The 20,858-nt window shown below is 38.1% G+C and overlaps 1 protein-coding gene across 1 annotated transcript; it reads left to right on the top strand.

Moving 5' to 3' along the window:
- Positions 1–1,518: 1,518 nt before the first annotated feature.
- Positions 1,519–20,328, top strand: TTPA (alpha tocopherol transfer protein). The gene is made up of 5 exons (XM_034668119.1): positions 1,519–1,925; positions 8,420–8,573; positions 13,989–14,182; positions 15,762–15,872; positions 18,374–20,328. Exons 1-5 carry the CDS (start codon positions 1,722–1,724, stop codon positions 18,545–18,547), a joined length of 837 nt encoding a protein of 278 aa, XP_034524010.1. The 5' UTR covers positions 1,519–1,721; the 3' UTR covers positions 18,548–20,328.
- Positions 20,329–20,858: the final 530 nt, after the last annotated feature.

Here is a 20,858-nt window from a genome sequence, read left to right as displayed (position 1 = left end):
CTCTCCCACTCCCCCTGCTTGTGTTCCCTCTCTCGCTGGCATAAAATCTTAAAAAAAAAAAAGAAATAACACATTTGGATGCCATACCCACACATGGCACCCTTCCAAAAAAGGATACTACAGCTATGACTACTGTCTCTTGCTGAACTTTCTGCCCATTTTCAAAAAAAGCGGATGTTAATTTCTAAGAACAAATAGGAAAATGTGTTGAAAAAATTTTGGAGAAGAACATGCTGTATATATGCTCTTAATTCACTTTTAAACAATTTCAACTTCTAGAGAAGACTGGCTTCCCTTGTATTTCTATTATTCAGAGCTCTGAGTAAAGCTTTGCGTGATCTTCCCCTTCCTCACCTCTTCTGGGTGTTCATTCAAACGTCAGTGCAGGTGCTATACCCCCATAACACTGATCACCATCTCTCATGCCATATTTTGTCATTTATCTCATTTATTGCCTATTTCCCTCCACAAGAGTGAAAAGTCGCCGAAGACAGGTGTTTCTGTCTGTTTTGTTCACAGGTGTAACCTCTGCACCTTGAACAAAGCCTGGAAACAGCAGCAACTCAGTAACTATTCTTTTAACGGATGAAATGCCAGTCTCTCACCACTGTCTCTTAAAGGCAAAGACTCGGCTTTGTTTGTGCAATTCTAGCATTTACCTGCCACATGGTATATATTCGGAAAGAATTACTCTCATGGATTCCCCTGGGGGACTCAGGTCAGTTCTAGGATAGCTGCAATGGGTAGAGATCAAGACAAGCCCATTTTAACAACCTTTCTGGTTGCCACATCATTCCCCTGATTCCTCATTACTGGGGATGACTTAGTGAGGACATACGTCTTTATACTGCCCATTGAAGGACTCGGCATTGTGGTGCAGGGTAATGGAGGAAGGATATGGTGTTTACAACTTTTTTTTTTTTTTGTACCTACTAGACATTCATTTGTATATGTCACAGACAGGATAAAATGCCAAGAACCGAGAAGACTGCCTGGATTTGGTGGAAGGGGCCGAGAGCATTGAGTTTTGAAGGTGGCATCATGGAATGTGTATTTTAGAAACCACTGTGGTAATACTGTTTGGGGTGGGAAGTCAGCTTGGAGCATTAGTAAGAGGAAGGAGGAGGGGTCAGTTATGAGTCGGCCACAGTGCCATTAAATGGTTGTCCTAAGTCTCCTTCCAGCTCCAAGATGAGAAAGAAAGGAGGAAAAGAAGAAAGAAAGGAAGAGAGGAAGAAGGAAGGAAGGAAGGAAGGAAGGAAGGAAGGAAGGAAGGAAGGAAGGAAGGGAGGTGAGAAGGAAGGAAAAACGAGACGAGGAAGACAGAGAGGAAAGGGGGGCAGGGAAGGGAGAAAAAGACGGAAAAAATTTTCTAGCTCTCTGTGTGTGTGTGTGTGTGTGTGTGTGTGTGTGTGTAAAACGTCCCAACTAATCACTGTCAGTGTAGACAAACAAACTTCCTGACGTCTTCCTTTTGGCGTCCCTCACCGAAGAACGGCTCGGGTTACTACCCAGTTTCCAAGAGTAGCACCGTGGGGACACCACGTGGTTGCAAGCGCTGGCCCACCCACTCGCGGGTGTGAGAGGCCCGTCGCGGCCGGCTGGGCGGGAGGGGGTGTGCGCGCTGGGCAGCCGCCACCAGAGGAGGGGCCGGAGGGTGGCGCGGAGCCCGCGCTTTTCCCGGCCGCCCGCATCAGGGCGGCCGAAAGCGCGGGGCGGGCATGGCAGAGATGCGGCCGGGGCCGGCGGCGGGGGTGCAGCTCAGCGCGCTGCCCGACCACTCCCCGCTGCTGCAGCCCAGCCTGGCCGAGCTGCGGCGCCGGGCCCGGGCTGCGGGCGCTCCGCCGACGCCTCTGCCGCTCACCGACTCCTTCCTGCTGCGGTTCCTGCGCGCCCGGGACTTCGACCTCGACCTGGCCTGGCGGGTAAGCACGCTCCCGCGCTGCGTTGCCCCGCGCCGGCAGGGCTGGGGACCAGCGGCGTGGCCAGACCTCTGTGCAATGCCGAGGGGCCTGCCGAACCTTGGTGGGTACGCGCCCCCAACGCACCGGGCCGCGGGCGGGGTGGCTGCAGGTGTTCCGAGAAATCCCGCGCGGGTCCTTCCAGTTTCTCTGAGTCGTGGAAATGGGAAACCTATAAAAAGCTGGAGCGCTCTGGGGTGATGGCCCGTGTGACCCCAAACACTGGAATTGTGCTCTAGATGAGTATCCCGAACCTATCAAGTTGGGGGGGGGCGGGGATGCTTTTCCTCTCCGTGGCTCGAAGCCAGTGATAGAAAGCAAAGGAACAGCTGCGAAGTGGGGAACCCAGATTTCTCACATCTTAGCAGATCACTCCACATGTGGTGGGGAAAATGAAGGTCTGAAGCGAAATTCTAGCAAAATAGTGCCATTCTTAATAATGATACTTAAGTGTCATGTCGGTAAAGCGGTCCAGTGTATCTTGAGTGGAAAGGCGTAGGGTGAGGTGGTTCTTTTGTGTTTCCAGGTATAGTATAGATGGTTGAAGAAGGGGTGGTAAGAAGACAGGATTCAAGGAAGAGGGATGTAACCTTGAGTTCTGTCACTTTGGGCTCAGCATCCTCTTCTGTTAAATAATGGTGAGACAGCCTACCTCACTGATTGGAGGATTGAACATTAACCAGTTGAGCAGAACACCACGTACCCAGCTCAGAGCCTGACAACAGAGTAAGCACTCAGCGGTTGAACCTGATCTAGCCCTTCTGCTGAGTGGCAGCCTTGGTGTCATATTGGGACGTGGGAGGCAGGAGAACTATAATAGTGCAGAGTCGTAAAATGACCCATTATGAGTTTTGTTGTTGTTGTTAACTGATTTTTATTTGAAAAAGTAAAGAGCATGGGTGGTTAAAAAAATTCATCAACAGTAAAGAGTGCATGGGGCGCCTGGGTGGCACAGCGGTTAAGCGTCTGCCTTCGGCTCAGGGCGTGATCCCGGTGTTGTGGGATCGAGCCCCACGTCAGGCCTGTCTGCTATGAGCCTGTTTCTTCCCCTCCCACTCCCCCTGCTGTGTTCCCTCTCTCGCTGGCTGTCTCTCTCTCTGTCGAATAAATAAATAAAATCTTAAAAAAAAAACCAAACAGTAAAGAGTGCAAAGTAAGTTTCTAAAAGTAACTTTATAAAGGAAAAATGTTCCCCACCCTAAACCTTCATGTTGCTGGTCATTTACCCAGAAGCAGTTACTGTTATCTGTTTATCTTTCTAGATCTAGTCTGTGCTCACACAGGCATATGTATGTGTTTTACATTTGGCCTTGTTTATTTGTTTTTTGTTTTTGTTTTTTTGTTATTACCAAATTTATCATAGAGATCAGCCTCATTCGGTACGTATGCATATATCTTATTCTTTTTGGGGGCTGAGTACTATTCCATTGGATGGAATTATTAACTAGTCCCCTGTTATTAGATAGAGGAGTTATCCTCAGCCAACGGCAATGCCCGTGCATGCTGTTCATTCCTTCATTCAATGATTATTTTTTGAACTCTTACAATTTGCAAAATGCAGTAAACAAGACAAATAGGATTTCTTCTATCACCAACTGGATATTGTAGTATCTCTTTATACATTTGTCTTTGTGCAAAAATAGGAATATATCCTTATAAGTTCAACCTGTAAAATTGCTGGATGAAGTGAGGTAAGCATTTTGAGTATTGACAATTATAACTGTCCTTCAAAGTGTTTGCACTAATTTTATCACTTTTATATTATAAAATGGTGCCTTTTTCTCCATATCGTCACCTACACTGCAATATCAAACATTATGATCTCTGTCAACCTGCTTGGTGAGAGATTGGTTCTCATTATAATATCCATTTGTTTAATTATAAGTGAGGTTAATAATCTTTCATTTGTTTAAAATTTTTAAATTATTTTCCAGTTAACTGTTTTTACCATTTGTTAATTTTCTTCCATTTTGTTCACATAAAATATACATATACATTTTTTATTCATAAAATATCTTTATGTATTAAAGAAAATAAGTCTTTTCCCTAGTTTGTTGTCTTTTGACATTGTTGTAATTTTTTTTCTGTGCAGAATTTAAACATTTGTATGTAATCACATGTATTAATTAGATTGTTCTTTGATTGTTTCTGGGTTTTATAAGCTTCTCTCCTCTCCAAAATTTTCTCTAGTAATTTATGACTTCTCTTTTTAATATTGGAGTTGCTAACTTACTGGGATTTATTTTGATGTTAGGAATGAAATAGGAATCTGACTTTATCTTTGTTTTATCAGATGGCTACTCAGGTATCCCAACATTATGGGTAATAAACTAATATTTACTCAGCAGCTACTAAATATAAAGACAATCTTAGGTCCTATGAGGAATGTAGTTTAAATGAAACATTCAACATATAAATGTGTAGAGATAACTAATAATAAAAAAGTGCACGATTTACTGATTTTGTTTTAGCTGCTTTTCCCTAGTAATGTCTAAACACAAGAAAGAATAAAATTTACCTCCAGTGGCTGTTATATATGTATATATTGTTTTCTGTATTCTTTATTTTCCTGAATTGTTTTCATTTCACCATCTCCTTGAGGAATTGGCTAGCAAGACTGTCTAAATCCACTGGAGAGGGGATCAAGTTTCTGTCTGTGAACTCTTTGCCTTACTTTTATGCCAACTGGAAAGGAAAGGGAAAGGCTTAGAGTGTGAAACTATTTTTTTTTCCAATTTCCTCCATAAAGGCAGCTAATTCAACTCAAACTCCCTTATTTATAATGTAAAAGCCCTAAACTTTTAATATATGAAGAAAGCTTGATAAGCCCCTGGGTTACAATGAAATTTCTCATTATTCTAGTTTTTGTATTTGAAGTTATAATGAATTAATGAGGTTTTTATGATTCTAAAAGCTTATGGAGTACCAAGTATTTGGGTAGGCAGTGTTTGTGTGGATTATCTCATTATTTCCTCATTTTAGAAGAAGTTGAGATGCAGTTTCTAGTCCAAAATCAGGTATTAAGTGGTGGAGTAGGGATTTGAACTTGGGCTGAACTCAGCAAAGCCTGCGCTCACAAGTATACTGCACTTGCCCCTCCTGTTCAAAACAATGAACATAAAACGGCCACCTGTTAACCTCTGTCTGTCCTACGTATTCTTGTGAATTCCTGTCCTTTATAAGTGACTAGTTCAGTTCCCCGTGTTTTTGCTCCATGTGGCAAGTTTTTCATCCTTTAAATATTTTTATGGTTTCCCCAAAGTCTTTGAAGCTTTCAAAAATCCATTGAGTCTTCCACTAGCTTCTTTTGTCAAATTTATCCTATCACGTGTCAGTTTCAATGACTCTGCTCCTGGTAGTTACTGCCCTTAAACAAATGTGTAACTTCTCTGAGCTTTAGTATTCTTATCCATAAAATGGGGTCACAGTAGTTACCTCTCAGGATGGTTGTGAGAAGAATTGAAATGATGCCATTAGACCCTGTAACGCAGCACAACTATAGTTATTTTGTTTGAAAGTAGATGAAAATATAAGAAACCGACTCTATTACAAAGCATAGTTAAAACAAACCCCAGCTTTTTTACATTTATTTATTCCTAACTGTGGCAAAACAGGTGCCTTCCAGTAATGAATGTTCACTTGCTGCCAATTTTTTTGTTGCTGTGGACTTTTCGATGATTTGTTTGAGAATTGCCTGGTAGCAGTTTATCATTTACGTAACTTATTTATGTCAGCCAAGTTTTGAATTTATTTATCAGCAGAAAAGTAATGATCAAAGATCCAGGTTTAGATATTTCAATTTGCAAAACTTAAATGTCAAAGGCAGGACAGTGATTTGCACATCTTTACGAAAAAGTCAGTTTTTCAAGTATGTGAATCGGGCTGGTTTACGCGTGCATGAATGTATTCTTTCATTCCACGCTTGTACCTAGCACTCTGCAGAGATGAATAAGCTGAGGACCCTGCCTGTTACCTAAAAGATCCCTTTGAATGAAACTACAACTTCTTGATTTCATGGGAAATTAAAGCCGTTATTTTTATAGAGGAGCTAATATGTTGCTTCTAGCGTTTTGCTTGAATCAGAATTAAAAGGACTATTTTTGTATCTGAGGGAACTATCAAAGTAATGAGCTCTGTAACATTCTTTTAACACTTATTCTGATGCCCTCTAAGACAGGAGGAGGAAGAGAAACTCATAGACTAGAATGAATATATCAGAATCGACAATGTACCTTTTGTTCTTTCTGCTTTTGGAAATTGCTATTTAGGTCACCAATTATTTCCTTGTTGGCTAATTTGGGAACTTTTTTCTTTCCTACCCTGGAGTTTTATTTAACCCATGGCAACATTCTCTTTTTTAAAAGAGTTCAGAAAAGTTTGTTAAATGAAGAAATGAGAGGGAGAAATAGAAAGTTAGAAAGACAACATTAGGGAGAGAGAGAGGAGAGGGTACAGGCGCACACGTAACTTTTTCCTCCCTTCTGTTCACCATGGTGTGGCTGTTCCTCAGGTCCCGCCAGTTTTTCTCTTTCTCCAGCCCTTCCAGCCATTAACATTGCCCCAGGTTCGGAATTTCACCCTCTACTTGGCTTTTACATTTGCATTTGTACTTTCTTTTCCAGATCATTGCTACTTTGTGATCACACCTGTCAGGTTTATTCCAGGGACTCTCAAACATGAAATTCGTCCCTTCCTTTCATCTAAACTTCCATTCCCCATTGCTAGCAGACGTGTTTAAACTCAAAACAAACATATTGTTGGGGCAGCAGGGTGGCCCAGTCGGTTAAGCGTCTGACAGGTGGTTTCAGCTCAGGTCTTGATCTCAGAGTCCTGAAATCGTGCTCTGCGTCAGGCTCCACGCTCAACGTGGAGTTTGCTTGAGATTCTGTTTCCTTCTCCCTCTGCCCCTCCTGCTTCTGCTCTCTCTCTCTCTCAAAATAAATAAATCTTTAAAACAAAACAAAAAACCCCATATTGTCATTTTACAAAAATTGAGAAAACTAAACATCGTGAAGAGGAAAATTAAACCATAATAAACTTTAAATGCATCATTTGATTTTCGTATTCTCCAAGTATACTAGCAATATCTGTATTACTTGTAAATGCAGAGAAATCATTATTGGTGATTCTTTTAAAATAGAAAGAAAACAGGATTCCTTCAGACTATATTTTGCCAAGACCTGCTATCCGGGAGTACTGTTCCACTGGGAATGCACACCACTATTAACGAAGTTGATTTTTCTTCTTTTTCAATTAGTAGAATGTATAGCAGTGGTATAGAGGTGTTCCTTTGTATCTTCGATTTAGCTTTTTTGTAGGAAAGAAAATGAAACAAAAAAAATTCTAGTTATCTTTAACATAAACCTGCACTAAAGATAATCTGATGAGCAATAAATCCAAATAACTTTCCTATTGTAACAATAGCAGTGGTAACTACCATTCATTATGCCCATGTATGCTTTACGCTTAATCCTACAAGGCAGATATGGAGGAAACAAGACACAAAGGAGTTAAATATTTACCCACGATCACACAGGTGATACGTGGTAGAGTAAAGGTTTTTCTGACAAAACAGCCTGGGACTTTAACACTAACGTAGCATGGCATGGCATGTGTGATCCAGTCATCACAGCGGGTTGGCCCTCATGAGCGAAGGCATTTTATTCTGTTCACGGCTATAACTCAACTGCCTACCCAGCATGTAGAACATGGTAGATACCTCAAAAGTATTTGTAGAGCTAATTCATTTGATTGATTTCTATTCTTCCTTATTTCAGAAAGGACTAAATGTGGATGTTTCAGTTGTCTATTGCTGAGTAAAAAGTCACCCCCAAATTTAGTGGCTTAAACCACAACTATTTATTTGTCTGTGATTCTCTCGTTTGGGCAGGGCTGAGTGGGGATGGCTCATCTGTGATCCACATTGCATCAGATGGGAACATGGCTGAGACCAGACTAAGACAGGCTCTAGTTGATCAGTGCCTCTTTCCACATAGACTTATTATTTGGTAATTTTATTCTTATGTGGTTTCTGGGTCCCCAAAAACAAACGCAGAAAGTCCCAGCCTTCCTAAACTAGCACCGTGTGACTTCTGACAAAGCAAAATGTAAGGCCAGCCCAGATCCCTCGGGGAAGAATCAACTGGATTCCACCTGTAATGGGATGAATGGCATGTGTCCACCAGGAGGGGAGGTATTATTGGTAGCCATCTTTGGAGACTACCAGAGGAGACAAATGAAAATTACTCAACTTTGAATTTGTGATGAAGTCTTATTACCTGAGATCCTTGATGAAGGGAACTTGAATTTTTACAACTAAAAAAACCCCCAAAAGCACAGATTAAAATCCTGACATAATGGATGGTAAGGGCCCTACATAATGCCAAGGCTTTGCCTCCATTTTTACGAGGTGCTTCCCATGTATGCTATCTGTAGACAATTTTTATTTTATTTTTCAGCTACTGATAAACTATTATAAGTGGAGAGCAGAATGTCCAGAAATAAGTGCAGATCTGTGCCCTAGAAGTATTCTTGGCCTTCTGAAGGCTGGTTACCTTGGAGTCCTGAGAGCCAGAGATCCCACTGGCAGCAAAGTTCTTATTTACAGAATCGGTAAGTCCTATACAGCCCTGCTTTCCCTCTTCTTTCTTTTTCTTGGCTGCCATATTGAAAGCTTTATGAGTCCATCCTTAAGAATTGCCCTTTTCAGGTTTTAACTTAGGTTTAATGTAGACTGTAATGTCCCTCAAATATAATAAAACTGGCAATTGTGAGAAAATTAGAAACGAAAATCTTGCTTCCATTCTTCCACACAGTCAGCTGTATAAAATAAGAGAGAAAGAAAACAGAATAGAGAAATATGGGGAAAAGGTGAAATAGATCAAGGTAAAGTGTTTAGAAAATGCTTAGTAGGAAATCCAAATAAGAATTCTGAACAGTAATAACACAAGCTAAACGAGAGCATGGATTTTGTCTCTTCTGTTCACTGTACCCTAACACTGAAACCAGGACCTAGTTCATGGTAGGTATTTATTAAATGTTTTTGGAGTGAGTGAATGGCTAGTCGGATAACGCCCAGTGCTGAGGAGCCAGGGGCTCATTCTCTGGGACAGGGGAAGGTCCAGTGGGAAAGCGGCATCCCTGAGTAGTGTCAAAGACACTGTATTCCACATGCCCTCTTGTCACAGCTTCCCCTTTTCACCATTAGGCCTTCCTAGTGTTTCCTGTCGGTTGGTGACTGTCCCTTCCTTAGACCTGTGTGTGATTAAAAATGGCATGTAACGAAGGAGGACTCATGCTGCTCCCAGCATCCTCTCGTGGCCCAGCTAAAAGGACAAAGATAACCCGTATTTCATGAGGAGAATCTTAGGAATTCTAATCTTACATGAAGTTTTACATCTGTAACTATCCTAGGGAACTTGAGAATATTTACAGATTTTCTTTTCCTACCTGGTTATAGATAAGATACCTGCCTGTCACTCAGCTGTTTATGATCTTGCAAGAAGGCGCTGCCTCTCATTCTTTAGGGTATCCGAACACCGACAAGAATGATCCCGGTTGTTTGCTCCAGCTTATGTGGCAGATACAGTTGCGTCAGTCATGAAGTCATTGTCCATAAAACAGACATCACAATGTCTGCCCTGTCCTTTTGTTGCACCACCAGTGTTATAGGAAGATGGCTGACGTTCCTCGGGTTCTTTAAGGGTAGAGTTGCCAGAGTAAAGATAGTATCTCTGCTTTATGTAGCCAGTAAACATAGAGTGTATGAAAATATGGTATGTCCAGTTTGAAGTTGAATTTCGGATAAACGGTATAATTTTTTTAGTGTAAGTATGCCCCATGCATACTAAAAAATTATTTCTTGTTTATCTGAAACTTAGCTTTAACAGGGCGTCTTATATTTTTATCTGGCAATGCTACTCAAAGGTCCCAGGAACATAAAACTGAAACCTGAAGGGGACCTTCTGCAACGGTCCTGGCTCTGTACTGCTTGGCTGGAGTTTCTTCAAGTTTGTTCGTTAATTACCGGGAGCAAGTTAAGAAGTAAAAATGAGACCTTGATAGTGAAAAAGCAAATGTGCTCCTTTGATCATAAATACCTTAACACTGGGGACACCTGGCTGGCTCAGTCAGTGGAACATGTGACTCTTGATCTCAGGGTTGTGAGTTCAAGCTCCACATTGGGTATAGACATTATTTAAAAATAAAAGCTTTACGAATAAAAAAATACATATATACATACTTTAGCACTGCATCAATTGTCTTTATTGCTTAGAGAGAGGGTTTCTTGTGGTACATTAACATTTAAGTATACTGTTTAACTAAAAGAGATTTTAAAATCAAGACAACATGGGGTGCCTGGGTAGCGCAGTAGTTAAGCATCTGCCTTCGGCTCAGGGCGTGATCCTGGCATTCCAGGATCGAGCCCCACATCGGGCTCCTCCGCTGGGAGCCTGCTTCTTCCTCTCCTACTCCCCCTGCTGTGTTCCCTCTCTCGCTGGCTGTCTGTCACATAAATAAATAAAATCTTTAAAAAAATAAAATAAAATAAAATCAAGACAACATGTAGGTTGGGGCGCCTGGGTGGCTCAGTTAGTTAAACACCTGCCTTCAGGTCAGGTCGAGGCCCGGTTCTGGCTCCTTGCTCGGCGGGGAGCCTGCTTCTCCCTTTCCCTCTGCCTGCGGCCTCCCTGCTTGTGCTCACTTTCTCTCTCTGTCAAATGAATAAAATCTTTAAAAAAAAGAAAAAGAAAAAAGAAAACACGTAGGTTAGTGATGGTCAGAATAGAAGGGCATGCAGCAAATTTCCTGTGTGTTATGTAGAATGAGATGTTGCTCTAGGATGGAAAGGGAAAACTCAGAAGAGGTTTAGGAGTAAAAGGAATGGATAGGATAAAGATTTATAAATTTCCCAAATGTAACTGAATTAATGGGAGAAATTAGAATAGGAAATCTGTGGTAGAGGTTTTTGGTAGAACATAAGCATAACCACCTTTCTTGAGGTACCATCTCTGCAGTGAAAGCAGTGAGAAAAATGTACAGAGCCTTTTTCTCCAGTCCGTCAGGGCAACACAAGGTGAAACTCAGTTTCTGCCATTATTATATTAGCCTATAAGCCAGAGGATATGATTTTATGCCTTTTGAGACTACTATACTGCTGCAGCAAAAATACAATTCAACAGTATTAAGTTTTGACTATGGCTTAGTTCTTAGGAATACAAGTTCTACAGCACATGCCCAGGTTGGAACCGCAGCTCTGCGACATTCGAGCTACGTGGGATGCTGTGTCCCTGGAACCCCATTTTCTCCTCTGTCAAAAGGGCATAGTAAAAACCTATCTCACGGGGTTGCTGTGAGCATTCGATCCTGTAATACACATGAAATATAATTAGAACATTACCTGACATATAATAAGCACTCAATAAATACTAATTAAATACATGCTGGAAAAGGAATTAAGAAGTTAAGGCATGTTTTTCTTTTGCCTTAACGGAGCTTAGAGTCTAGACCAGTGCTATACGATAGAATTTTCTATGATGATGAAATTGTTCTACGATAGCCACTAGTCACATGTGGTCATTGAGCACTTGAAATGTGGCTTTTGCAACTAAGAAATTGAATCTTTAATTTTATTTAATGTTAATTAGTTTAAATTTAAATAGCCACACATGGCTAATGGCTACCCTGTTGGACAGCGTAGGTCTAGACAACTATATTATTGAGCTCGGAAATCTAGGCCAGTAACTGTTTTCTTGACTCAGACTTTGAATCGTTCTCCTCGCATTTTTCACCACTGTAGCTTTCCGCCAGTGTCTGCAGTAGTAGAGTATATTTGAGCTGGGTTATCCATGAATTGATTACTCAAATTCTTACCAGGCAGCTGAGGCTCTTAAAAAGCAAAGGGCAATCCCATTGTGCCTTTCTGGGAATACTTCTGATTGTCTCTTTTCTATCTTCGAATTTTTCCTTCCTAGTAGACACTCCCAATCAACATTTAAAGCTATTAAGGGTCAGCCATCCAAAACAAAACATAAACTCCTCCTCAATCCCACAAGATCCTCCAGCCTTCATCCCAGCCATCTCCCTACTCCTCATTCTCAAACATCTCAGATTAGTAATGTTCACCGCCATATTTTCACACAGTTTTTCACAATTCCTCTCAAACCACCCTGGCCTGGTTTCACTTCCACCTCTGTGCTGACATGACCTTCACAAATCATTAGTGACCTTCTTTTCACCAAATCTAATGGACATGTTTGGTCCTGTTTTACTTGATCTCTCAACACAGCAAACCACTTCCACTTTCTTGAGATATCCTCTTCCCTTGGCTTTTCTGATGCCACATTCTCCTGACGTTTTCCTGACTTACCTGGCTGCCCCTCGAGTCTCCTTTGCTGGCACCACCTGCTCTACCACATTTTAAATTCTGAAATTCTTTAGCACGTTGGCCTCAGCTTCCTCTTCTTATGCTACTTTCCATATAGACCTAAGATAAGCCCTGTTGTAGGCTGCCATACAAACGACTCTCAGATTTCTGTCTTCATCCCACCATCGCCTGTCCCCAGGGATCCATACCAGCAGCTCCCTATTCCAACTGTCTCCAGTTGGATGTCTCTCAGGCACCATGTTTTCATGTCCAAAACTACTTATGAGCTTTTCCTCCCAAACATTTCTCTTCCACTGTTTCCAATCTCAATAAATGGTACCACCATTCTACCCAGTTGTCCAAGCCAGAAACTTTGGTATTTTGCAACTTTACCATTACTTAATCATGAATCTTTTTTCCCCCTCTTCCTCATTTGTATCCTTAGGCACTCCATGGAACCTTCAGTATGAAGACTTGCATTTTTTTCAGCTTCGGAACATTTTTCTCTACCGTCATTCCTCTTTGCCCTCTTCCCTAGGCTCTGCATTATTACCTTCCAGAACTCTAATTAGGTGGATGTTGAAACTCTGGATCTAGCTGTATGTCTCTAGCTGCATGAGTCTTTTGATGCATACATATCAACTCTTGGCTCTTTTCAGAGAATTCCTCAGCTTGGTATTCCAAACCATTAAGCACTCATTGGCTGTGTCTTTTCTATTTGTCCCATCAACTGAGATTTGCTTGAATTATCATGTTTTTATTTCCAAGATCTCAACTGAGTCTTTAAAATATTAACCCATTCTTCTAATAGCCTACATTATCCTTTTCTTCCCTGACATTATTTTGTCTCTTTTTAATGTCTCTTGCTTTATTAACTGTTTGCTTAGGTTTTAGTGCCCTTGTCTATTGAGTGTGGTTCCCCTCTTTGTGCGTATTTTTAAAAATGTTATAATACTTAGTGAATGTGTATCTTCTTTTAAGATCACCTGTTTGCCTGTCCATTACTGTCATTTCAGCTTGCCGTGGCCTGCCCAGGGACGGTGGGGGAAGGGAGAGGACGAGAACATCAGTAATTCTTTGTTGTTTTCCCTGGATGTGGGCGGCTACCAGAGTGCTTCCCTGGCTCTTTTCCCAAGCCCACACTTAAACTGTTCTGGCCTGTACAGACATGACAGCTATGTGCTGTTGCCCCCAACGGGTGTCTGACACATCAGCCTGCCAGGCTGCTCTTCATCCATTTCCCTTAGCAACCTCTTTGGTTACTATAGGGCCCTAGTTACTCTTTATAATCCTTTATCATCCGAAAGCCCTTTCTTTTCCCATTTCCAACACCTCCGAGCAGGAAGTATACCTGGGACATTTTCATTTTTAGTAACAACCCTCTCCTGAAGGTTTTGGGCTGTAGATTCACCTGGCAATCAAATCCAGCCTGCATTCATTCTTTTCTCCCCCACGCTCTCAAAAATCTGTTCTTCACTAGGAATCTGAGGATGGAGGGAAAAGCAGGAACATGTTTTTGGACCACCAATTCGATCCATTATTCAATCTGTGATCTTTGTACATGTTTTTATTTCTACCGATCTTTTAAGTCTCAGAAGAATTACTTTCCTCCTGAAGCTTTAAACTATGCTGAGATATGCTATTTTTAAATTTTTTTTTAGCACAATGGGACCCAAAAGTTTTCACAGCTTATGATGTTTTTCGCGTAAGTCTAATCACATCCGAGCTTATTGTACAGGAGGTAGAAACACAGCGGAATGGTATCAAGGCTGTCTTTGATCTAGAAGGCTGGCAGTTTTCTCATGCTTTTCAAATTACCCCATCTGTAGCCAAGAAGATTGCTGCTGTTCTTACAGTAAGTGTATATTTTAAGTCTTTGGGATTCTAATTCCAAATAATAGACTTAAATTTAGTTAGATGTTCAACAAAGCAAGAAGACAGTATATTTATTAGAAGATTAAATAATTTTAAAATGATACATAGAATTCAATAAGACTAAGAGGAAGTAAAGTGTTATTCATAAAAGAAAGAATGTTGCAACAAACTGAAAATACGTTCAAATTAGTAACCACAGAATTTATGCATTTAAACAATCACATAGTAACTTTCTCTTTGTTATTAAAATTTTCTTCCTAAATTAGAAGATTGACTCAAAACAATATTTATAGCAATGGTACAATAAAATGTTACATTCTTGGTAGGTATAAATTGATACAGTTCTTTCAGAAATTTAAAGGTTTTTAAGAAGGCCGTCATCTTTGATCCAGTAATTCTACTTTCAGGGACCTAGCCAATGAATAATCTGAAATACAGTAAAGACTTCATATATAATAACAATAGTAGCTTACTATGTGTCAGGTACTTTGTTAAATGTCTCAAGGGCTTTACCACTAATGGGCAAACAAGCCTATGGCTATTATTTTTCCCATTTTACAGATTAATTAACTATGTCACAGGGGTGACATAGCAATGCCCAAGCACACACATTTTGTCAGGAGTGAAGCAAGAATTCCAGTTCAGGTCATCTGAATGTAAGAGTTGTGTTTAGAACCACCATTGCCTCCGATAAATATAGTTACTATAGCATCAATTTTTAAAGATGGAAGTTAGAAACAGATTATTTGTCCAGAAATAGGAAAATTATGGTATATCCATTTGATAGATCATCGCAATATTAAAACTCATGATATGCACAAAAATTGTATTATGTTAATGAAACAAAACAGGGTGCAAATTATTCAGAGAGTGTATTGGCAATTATGTTTAAAATAAAATTATGCATAGAAAGAACCTGGAAGGAAAAGCTCCAAACTGATAATACATCTGTAAAAGCTATGTATAGGAAAACAAAAAGAATTTTGCATGAAAGAAATTTGGCGGGAGAAATCTGTATGTGAACACATTTTAAGTAGAAAAACTATTGAAGTGTTTTTTTTTTAATTCTTAACTTTTTAAATGTTCTACAGAAACCTGTATTACTTTGATGTGAAAGACCTATACCTGTGTCAAAAGTTTAAAAGTGTGTGTTTACTATTCCTTCAGCTTCTATGAAATTTAAATTTTTTTCTCAAAATAAGAATTAGGGGAAAATGATTAAATATAAATATCCAAATGACTCATTGGTTCCTTGAAAGAACATTTGTATGTGATTGGAGAGGATATTTTCTGTGTCTTACTTACAAAAGATGCAGGTCTTTTTAAAAATACTTTGCCTAAGCTGTAAGGTGAACCTTTTTTTTAGAGATCTTTCCTTAATCTAGTGACTGTGAACTGCAAAGCAGACTATTGTGTTGATGAAATAAATAATTTCGAAAATAAAATCCCACTTCAGGTACTGCACTAAGTATAGCAGGTGTTCAGAGAAGGGACTGGTCAATAGGAATATATATTGACTTATGCTTTGTTTTTAATAATTTTTTCTTTATTTTCAAAAGGATTCCTTTCCATTAAAAGTTCGTGGCATCCATTTGATAAATGAGCCAATAATTTTCCATGCTGTCTTTTCCATGATTAAACCATTCCTGACTGAAAAAATTAAGGAACGGGTAAGTAAAACATGAATTCAAGTCACTATTCTTCTGTACCAAATCTTCCAATCCTTTTTATTTAAGGATTGCATTATTACTTCTCCTCCCCACAATTAACCCAATGTTTTAAGTATTGTCTAACAAACCATTTTTATAAATTAAAATTCCTTTTTAATTTTGAAAAATGAAGTTAGGCTGCGGGGGGAACAGCCTCTCATTCATTGACGTGGGAGCGCAAAATGGTATATTCCCTGTAGAGGGCAGTGTGGTAATAGTTACCAAAATTACCACCTTTGCAGTTCTGGGATTTTATCCCACAGATACACCAGCACATAAACAAAATTACAGATACAAAAGGATTCATTGCAGCAAAAGATTGGAAACCACCAACTGTTCATCATTAGAGAACTGGTTAAATAAACAACTATATCAATACAATGGAATACAGTAAGATTTTCATGAGGTACTGTTAAGTGAGATAAAAAAATGAAGAATAGTTTTTATAGTATGTTACCTTTTGTAAAAAAAGGGGAGAAATCAGAATCTCTAACTGCATTCGCATTAAAAGGATATGAAAGAAAGCAACCTAACTATATGTAATGGAGTAGAGGTGTAGTCAGGGCGGATGAAGTTTGAGTAGGGACCAAGGCATCTCATTGTATATCTTTTATCTTGTTTTGATTTCTAGCCATATGAATGTATTATCTGTGCAAATAAAAAAAATAAATGTATTTAAATTAGATATGCATAACTGAAAACCACAGTACTCAAGGTATGTGACTTAATGTCATGTTAGTTAAAGCAAGAGATTTGATGGGGTTTTTTTTGTTTTTCTTTTTACCTATCCTGTGAAGCCTTATCTCAGGTGAATATCTAATATCTCTCAGGATTTTTCAAGTATTAAAAATAAAATCTGAATTCCCAAGAATGGCAACCACTCTTCTTCTTCTTCTTGGTGTTTTTTTTTTTTTTCTGTTGGAGGACTTTACCAGTCCTCTCTTCTCTTGAATATTTGACAGAGAGAGAGGCAGTAAGAGAGGGAACACAAGCAGGGGGAGTGGGAGAGGGAGAAGCAGATTTCCCGCTGGGCAGGGAGCTCGATGCGAGCTCGATCCCAGAACGCTGGGATCACGCCCTGAGCCGAAGGTTGACGCTTAACGACTACGCCGCCCAGGCGCCCTGGCAACCACTCTTCTACATTAATCTGTAAGGGATAATTTGTAGAGGTTATCCAGTAAGAATTTCCATCCGTCTTCAAGAAGAACCACACCTGTGAAGATGGCCACTTTTCATTCTAGTATTTTTAGAAAATACTAGAATGGGGGTCTCATTTTTTGTCTCTCTTCAGTGTAGCTTGATAATAGCTGACCACATTTTGTTTAACTATGAAAGATCTAAAAATAAGTATTTCTATTTTGGGTAATATTCTGGACAAATAAAAATAAAAACAACAATAAATTGAACCTAATAAATAGGAGAATATGAGCAAAAAAAGAAAGAAAAACTAAAAAATTGAGAAGGTAGGTGAAGAATTTCAGCGAAAGATAATTGACATGATACAGACTTGCCAAAGAAAGGAACGGGGACCCAATCCAGCCATTTTCCTCCCTTTCATCATTTTGGCAATACCCTGTGAATGTTATTTGCCCCCTTCTGAGGAAATAGAATTTTTTTCTAATTAGCTGATGATATTTTAAACATTTCAGAAGAAATCAAGAATTGGGACTGTGAGGTTCCCAAGTATAGGAAACTTGTTTCATTTATCTTTCAATTCTCATATCCTAGCATATAATAGCTGCTTTTAAATGAGCATTGAATGTATAGACGAACATTTTACCCTAGCAGGTGGGAAAAGGGTACTTACTTATTTTTAGCAAGATGTGCTTTTAATTGAAGGTTCTAAGTCTTTATTTTAACTTCATGACATTATATGATCACTTTTTATAGTTTAAAGTATTTGAAAATTTAAGGTTCTCAACCATCATAATTGTCTCTTAATTCTGTACTAACCAAGAGTATACATCAACTGCCACATAAATTGCTCCCCATATACATAGCTCCCCATATACATAGCTGTGTGCACAGATATATGCTTCTAATTCATATGAACTAATACCAGGTAGTATATTTTTATCATCTCTAGAACAGTCTCAGGATGGTAGATATTTTGCTAAGAATCACCTGTACATTAGGGAATAGAATGTATAAAATAATTTTATTTAGTTTTAAAAATCTGTTTTTGAAAGAGGACAGAATATCTTTTTATAAATCTTATATAGTCATAGGAATATAAATACATATAAAAACAATAGGATGGTTAGACTCATAAACAGCACAACGGAAACTGAAGTATAATTCTTACATAAGCAGAGAAATAATGGGCATAGTATCTGTACACACTCTCCTAGCTTGAAAGTCATTAGAATGCCTTATTTTATGGTGTTGATTTTACATTAGAAACGTATCTAATCTACTGAGAGACCGAGGGCATATCTTCTAAAACATTTTGGCTATTTCAGATTCACATGCACGGCAACAATTACAAACAAAGCTTACTTCAGCATTTCCCAGACATTCTTCCTCTGGAATATGGTGGTGCAGAATTCTCCATGGAGGATATTTGTCAGGAGTGGACAAATTTTATAATGAAGTCTGAAAATTATCTCAGCAGTATTTCACAGATCAATCAATGAGAAGAAGTAATTTAATGTCAATGACTTCCTAATTATAAATACATGAGTGAGATCCTACCTGGTTATATGAATGAAAGAAAAAAAAATCCTCTAAGCTAATTAACACTTGTCTGACTGATATTTTAAAATGTAAAACTCTTTAAACATGAGCAACATGGATATTTGGGAAACCTCTTGACTTTTTAAATGCATTTTCTGTATCTTTCAAGTAGTTAAATGTTAGTATACCTTATAAGCATAGAAAGGATTCCTGATTTTTATACTTGAAAGTATCTCCTAAAGTAGCTGTTTCTGAAAAGTTTCATTTTCAACAAGTTATCTGACTACGTTGGTTTAGTAATAAGTGTATAAATAGTCCACAGAAAAGAAGTATTAGTACAAATCAATTGATGATAAAATCTATTAATACCCATCTTGGGTGGATGTCAGATTAGATTATAATTCAGATTAAAATCTGAATACAGTTTTACAGAGTTATTTCTGTGGGCCGGCAAGATGATTCATCTCAGGGAAGTTCTATTTCAGCATATCCGCACAATAAAAACTTTTGATTGAAGAGTCTGTATACCATAAACTATTGTATGTAGTATCTAGAGCTCTTTATGAAATTACTCTTGTTGATACAACTGATAACCAAAAATAATTTAGGAAATATTTCAGGCATAGCTGATGATTTCTTTATACTATTTCTGCATTTTCAAATAAATCAAGAATGTAATTTTGACTTCAGTTTTTGGTTATTCTTATCATGACTACATAGAGAGTTAGAAATGGAATAATATTTAATTGTCATACATGGATTCTATTTTTAATGGAATAAACTACACAAAGGAAAGGAAATGTTTACATTTTAAAAATCACTCTTAGTTACACCTGGAACTTTTCAGATTATGTATGAAATAATTCTACTTTTACTCTATAAATATAGTAATATTTAGAATATTCTAGCCAAATTCTGTAATTCATATTTACTTTAAAAAACCAGTGGTTAAAATGTGCTGTTTGTATTATAGTTTATGTCAAACAATATTTTGTTTACTAAGAAAGATACAATGTCAATATAGCTTTCAATTTATGACAATTTTTATAGTGTTTCATGATTTTTTAATTTTATTTTAAGCTTGAAAATAAAAAAAGTGCAAAATTTGTTAAACATTTGTTCAGCTTAGTTGAGCTTCAACATTAATCATACAATAGTATCTTTGTGAAAGGATATATGCAGGGTGTTTTTCTTCATAAGAAAATTATTCTAATCAGGTGAGCTGATTCTTATGATTCTCTGTACATATGTCTATGAAAAAATTGAGAGCAATTGTGAATGTTTTTAGAGAACATACTTAATTTTGAGTTGGCATTGGGAAGCTAACTTTACATTATAAATTTTTATTAAAAAATTAGATCATGACTGTTTTCTAAAAAAAAATTATAAAGTCTTCCTTACAAAATCATATAATTCACAAAATTGTATAATTAGAAATCACAGCAGAATAAAATCATTGAAAAAGAACAAACAATAACAACAACAAAAAGGTCTAGTTTACCCAACTTTGATTCCTCTGTAAAGGAGGTTTATATCAGGGTTCCACTTCATTTACGTTTCGGTACTTAAAACACTTTCTTATGACACAGTGAAGCACACGAATAAAGGGTAGTATTTAAAAATGTCTTTTAAATGTGATTCACTGGTGATGTTATCAACAGTAAATAGAATTAAAATACGTCAATCAACAGAAGTACATTTCATGATGGGACTTTGGCTTTTTTTTTAAATGCAACAATTCACTGAAGAACATTAAAAGAACAATGTGAAATAAGCAGGCAATTTTATAAGGTGGTTCAGATAAATAACTATCAAATTGTCTCTATTATTTTACTGTAATTGCACCAGAAGTGCCTTTTATTTATAAGGTTAACTCTAACATGTGCTCATTGTGTTATTGAGCTGCACAATAATTTATTTGTCTTAATACTGTTCAACAGAAAATAAATCTTTCACATAAACAATAGCTGTTTCTTTTTCATTTTTAAATACAATGCAAATATTAGGCGTTTGTTCTCAAAAATGGCTTTTCTTTACACAAAAGTTTAAGAAAACCTTACCACATCTGGTTGTCCATTACACAAATGCTAGTTTTTCCTCTGTAAGTTTTCATTACAGGATGGTTTTCCAGGCTGCTGAGTTCAACACTATCTTCCTCTAGTGTCTTTTGCTGTGCTTAAAGGGACCACAGACTAATTTCAGGAAACTAAGCCATGCAGATTTAGGAAGTTAAAACTTCTATATATATATATATATATATATATATATATA

Source organism: Ailuropoda melanoleuca, chromosome 9 (assembly GCF_002007445.2).
Source record: "Ailuropoda melanoleuca isolate Jingjing chromosome 9, ASM200744v2, whole genome shotgun sequence".
NCBI classification, from domain to species: Eukaryota; Metazoa; Chordata; class Mammalia; order Carnivora; family Ursidae; genus Ailuropoda; species Ailuropoda melanoleuca.
This window is presented reverse-complemented; position numbering and strand designations above follow the sequence as displayed.

Excerpts from the sequence above, each read along its gene's own strand:
- TTPA (XM_034668119.1), top strand. The coding sequence starts at position 1,722 with ATGGCAGAGATGCGGCCGGGGCCGGCGGCGGGGGTGCAGCTCAGCGCG. Across the intron at positions 14,183-15,761 it reads AGATTGCTGCTGTTCTTACA|GATTCCTTTCCATTAAAAGT; the intron begins GTAAGTGTATAT and ends TATTTTCAAAAG. Across the intron at positions 15,873-18,373 it reads CTGAAAAAATTAAGGAACGG|ATTCACATGCACGGCAACAA; the intron begins GTAAGTAAAACA and ends TGGCTATTTCAG.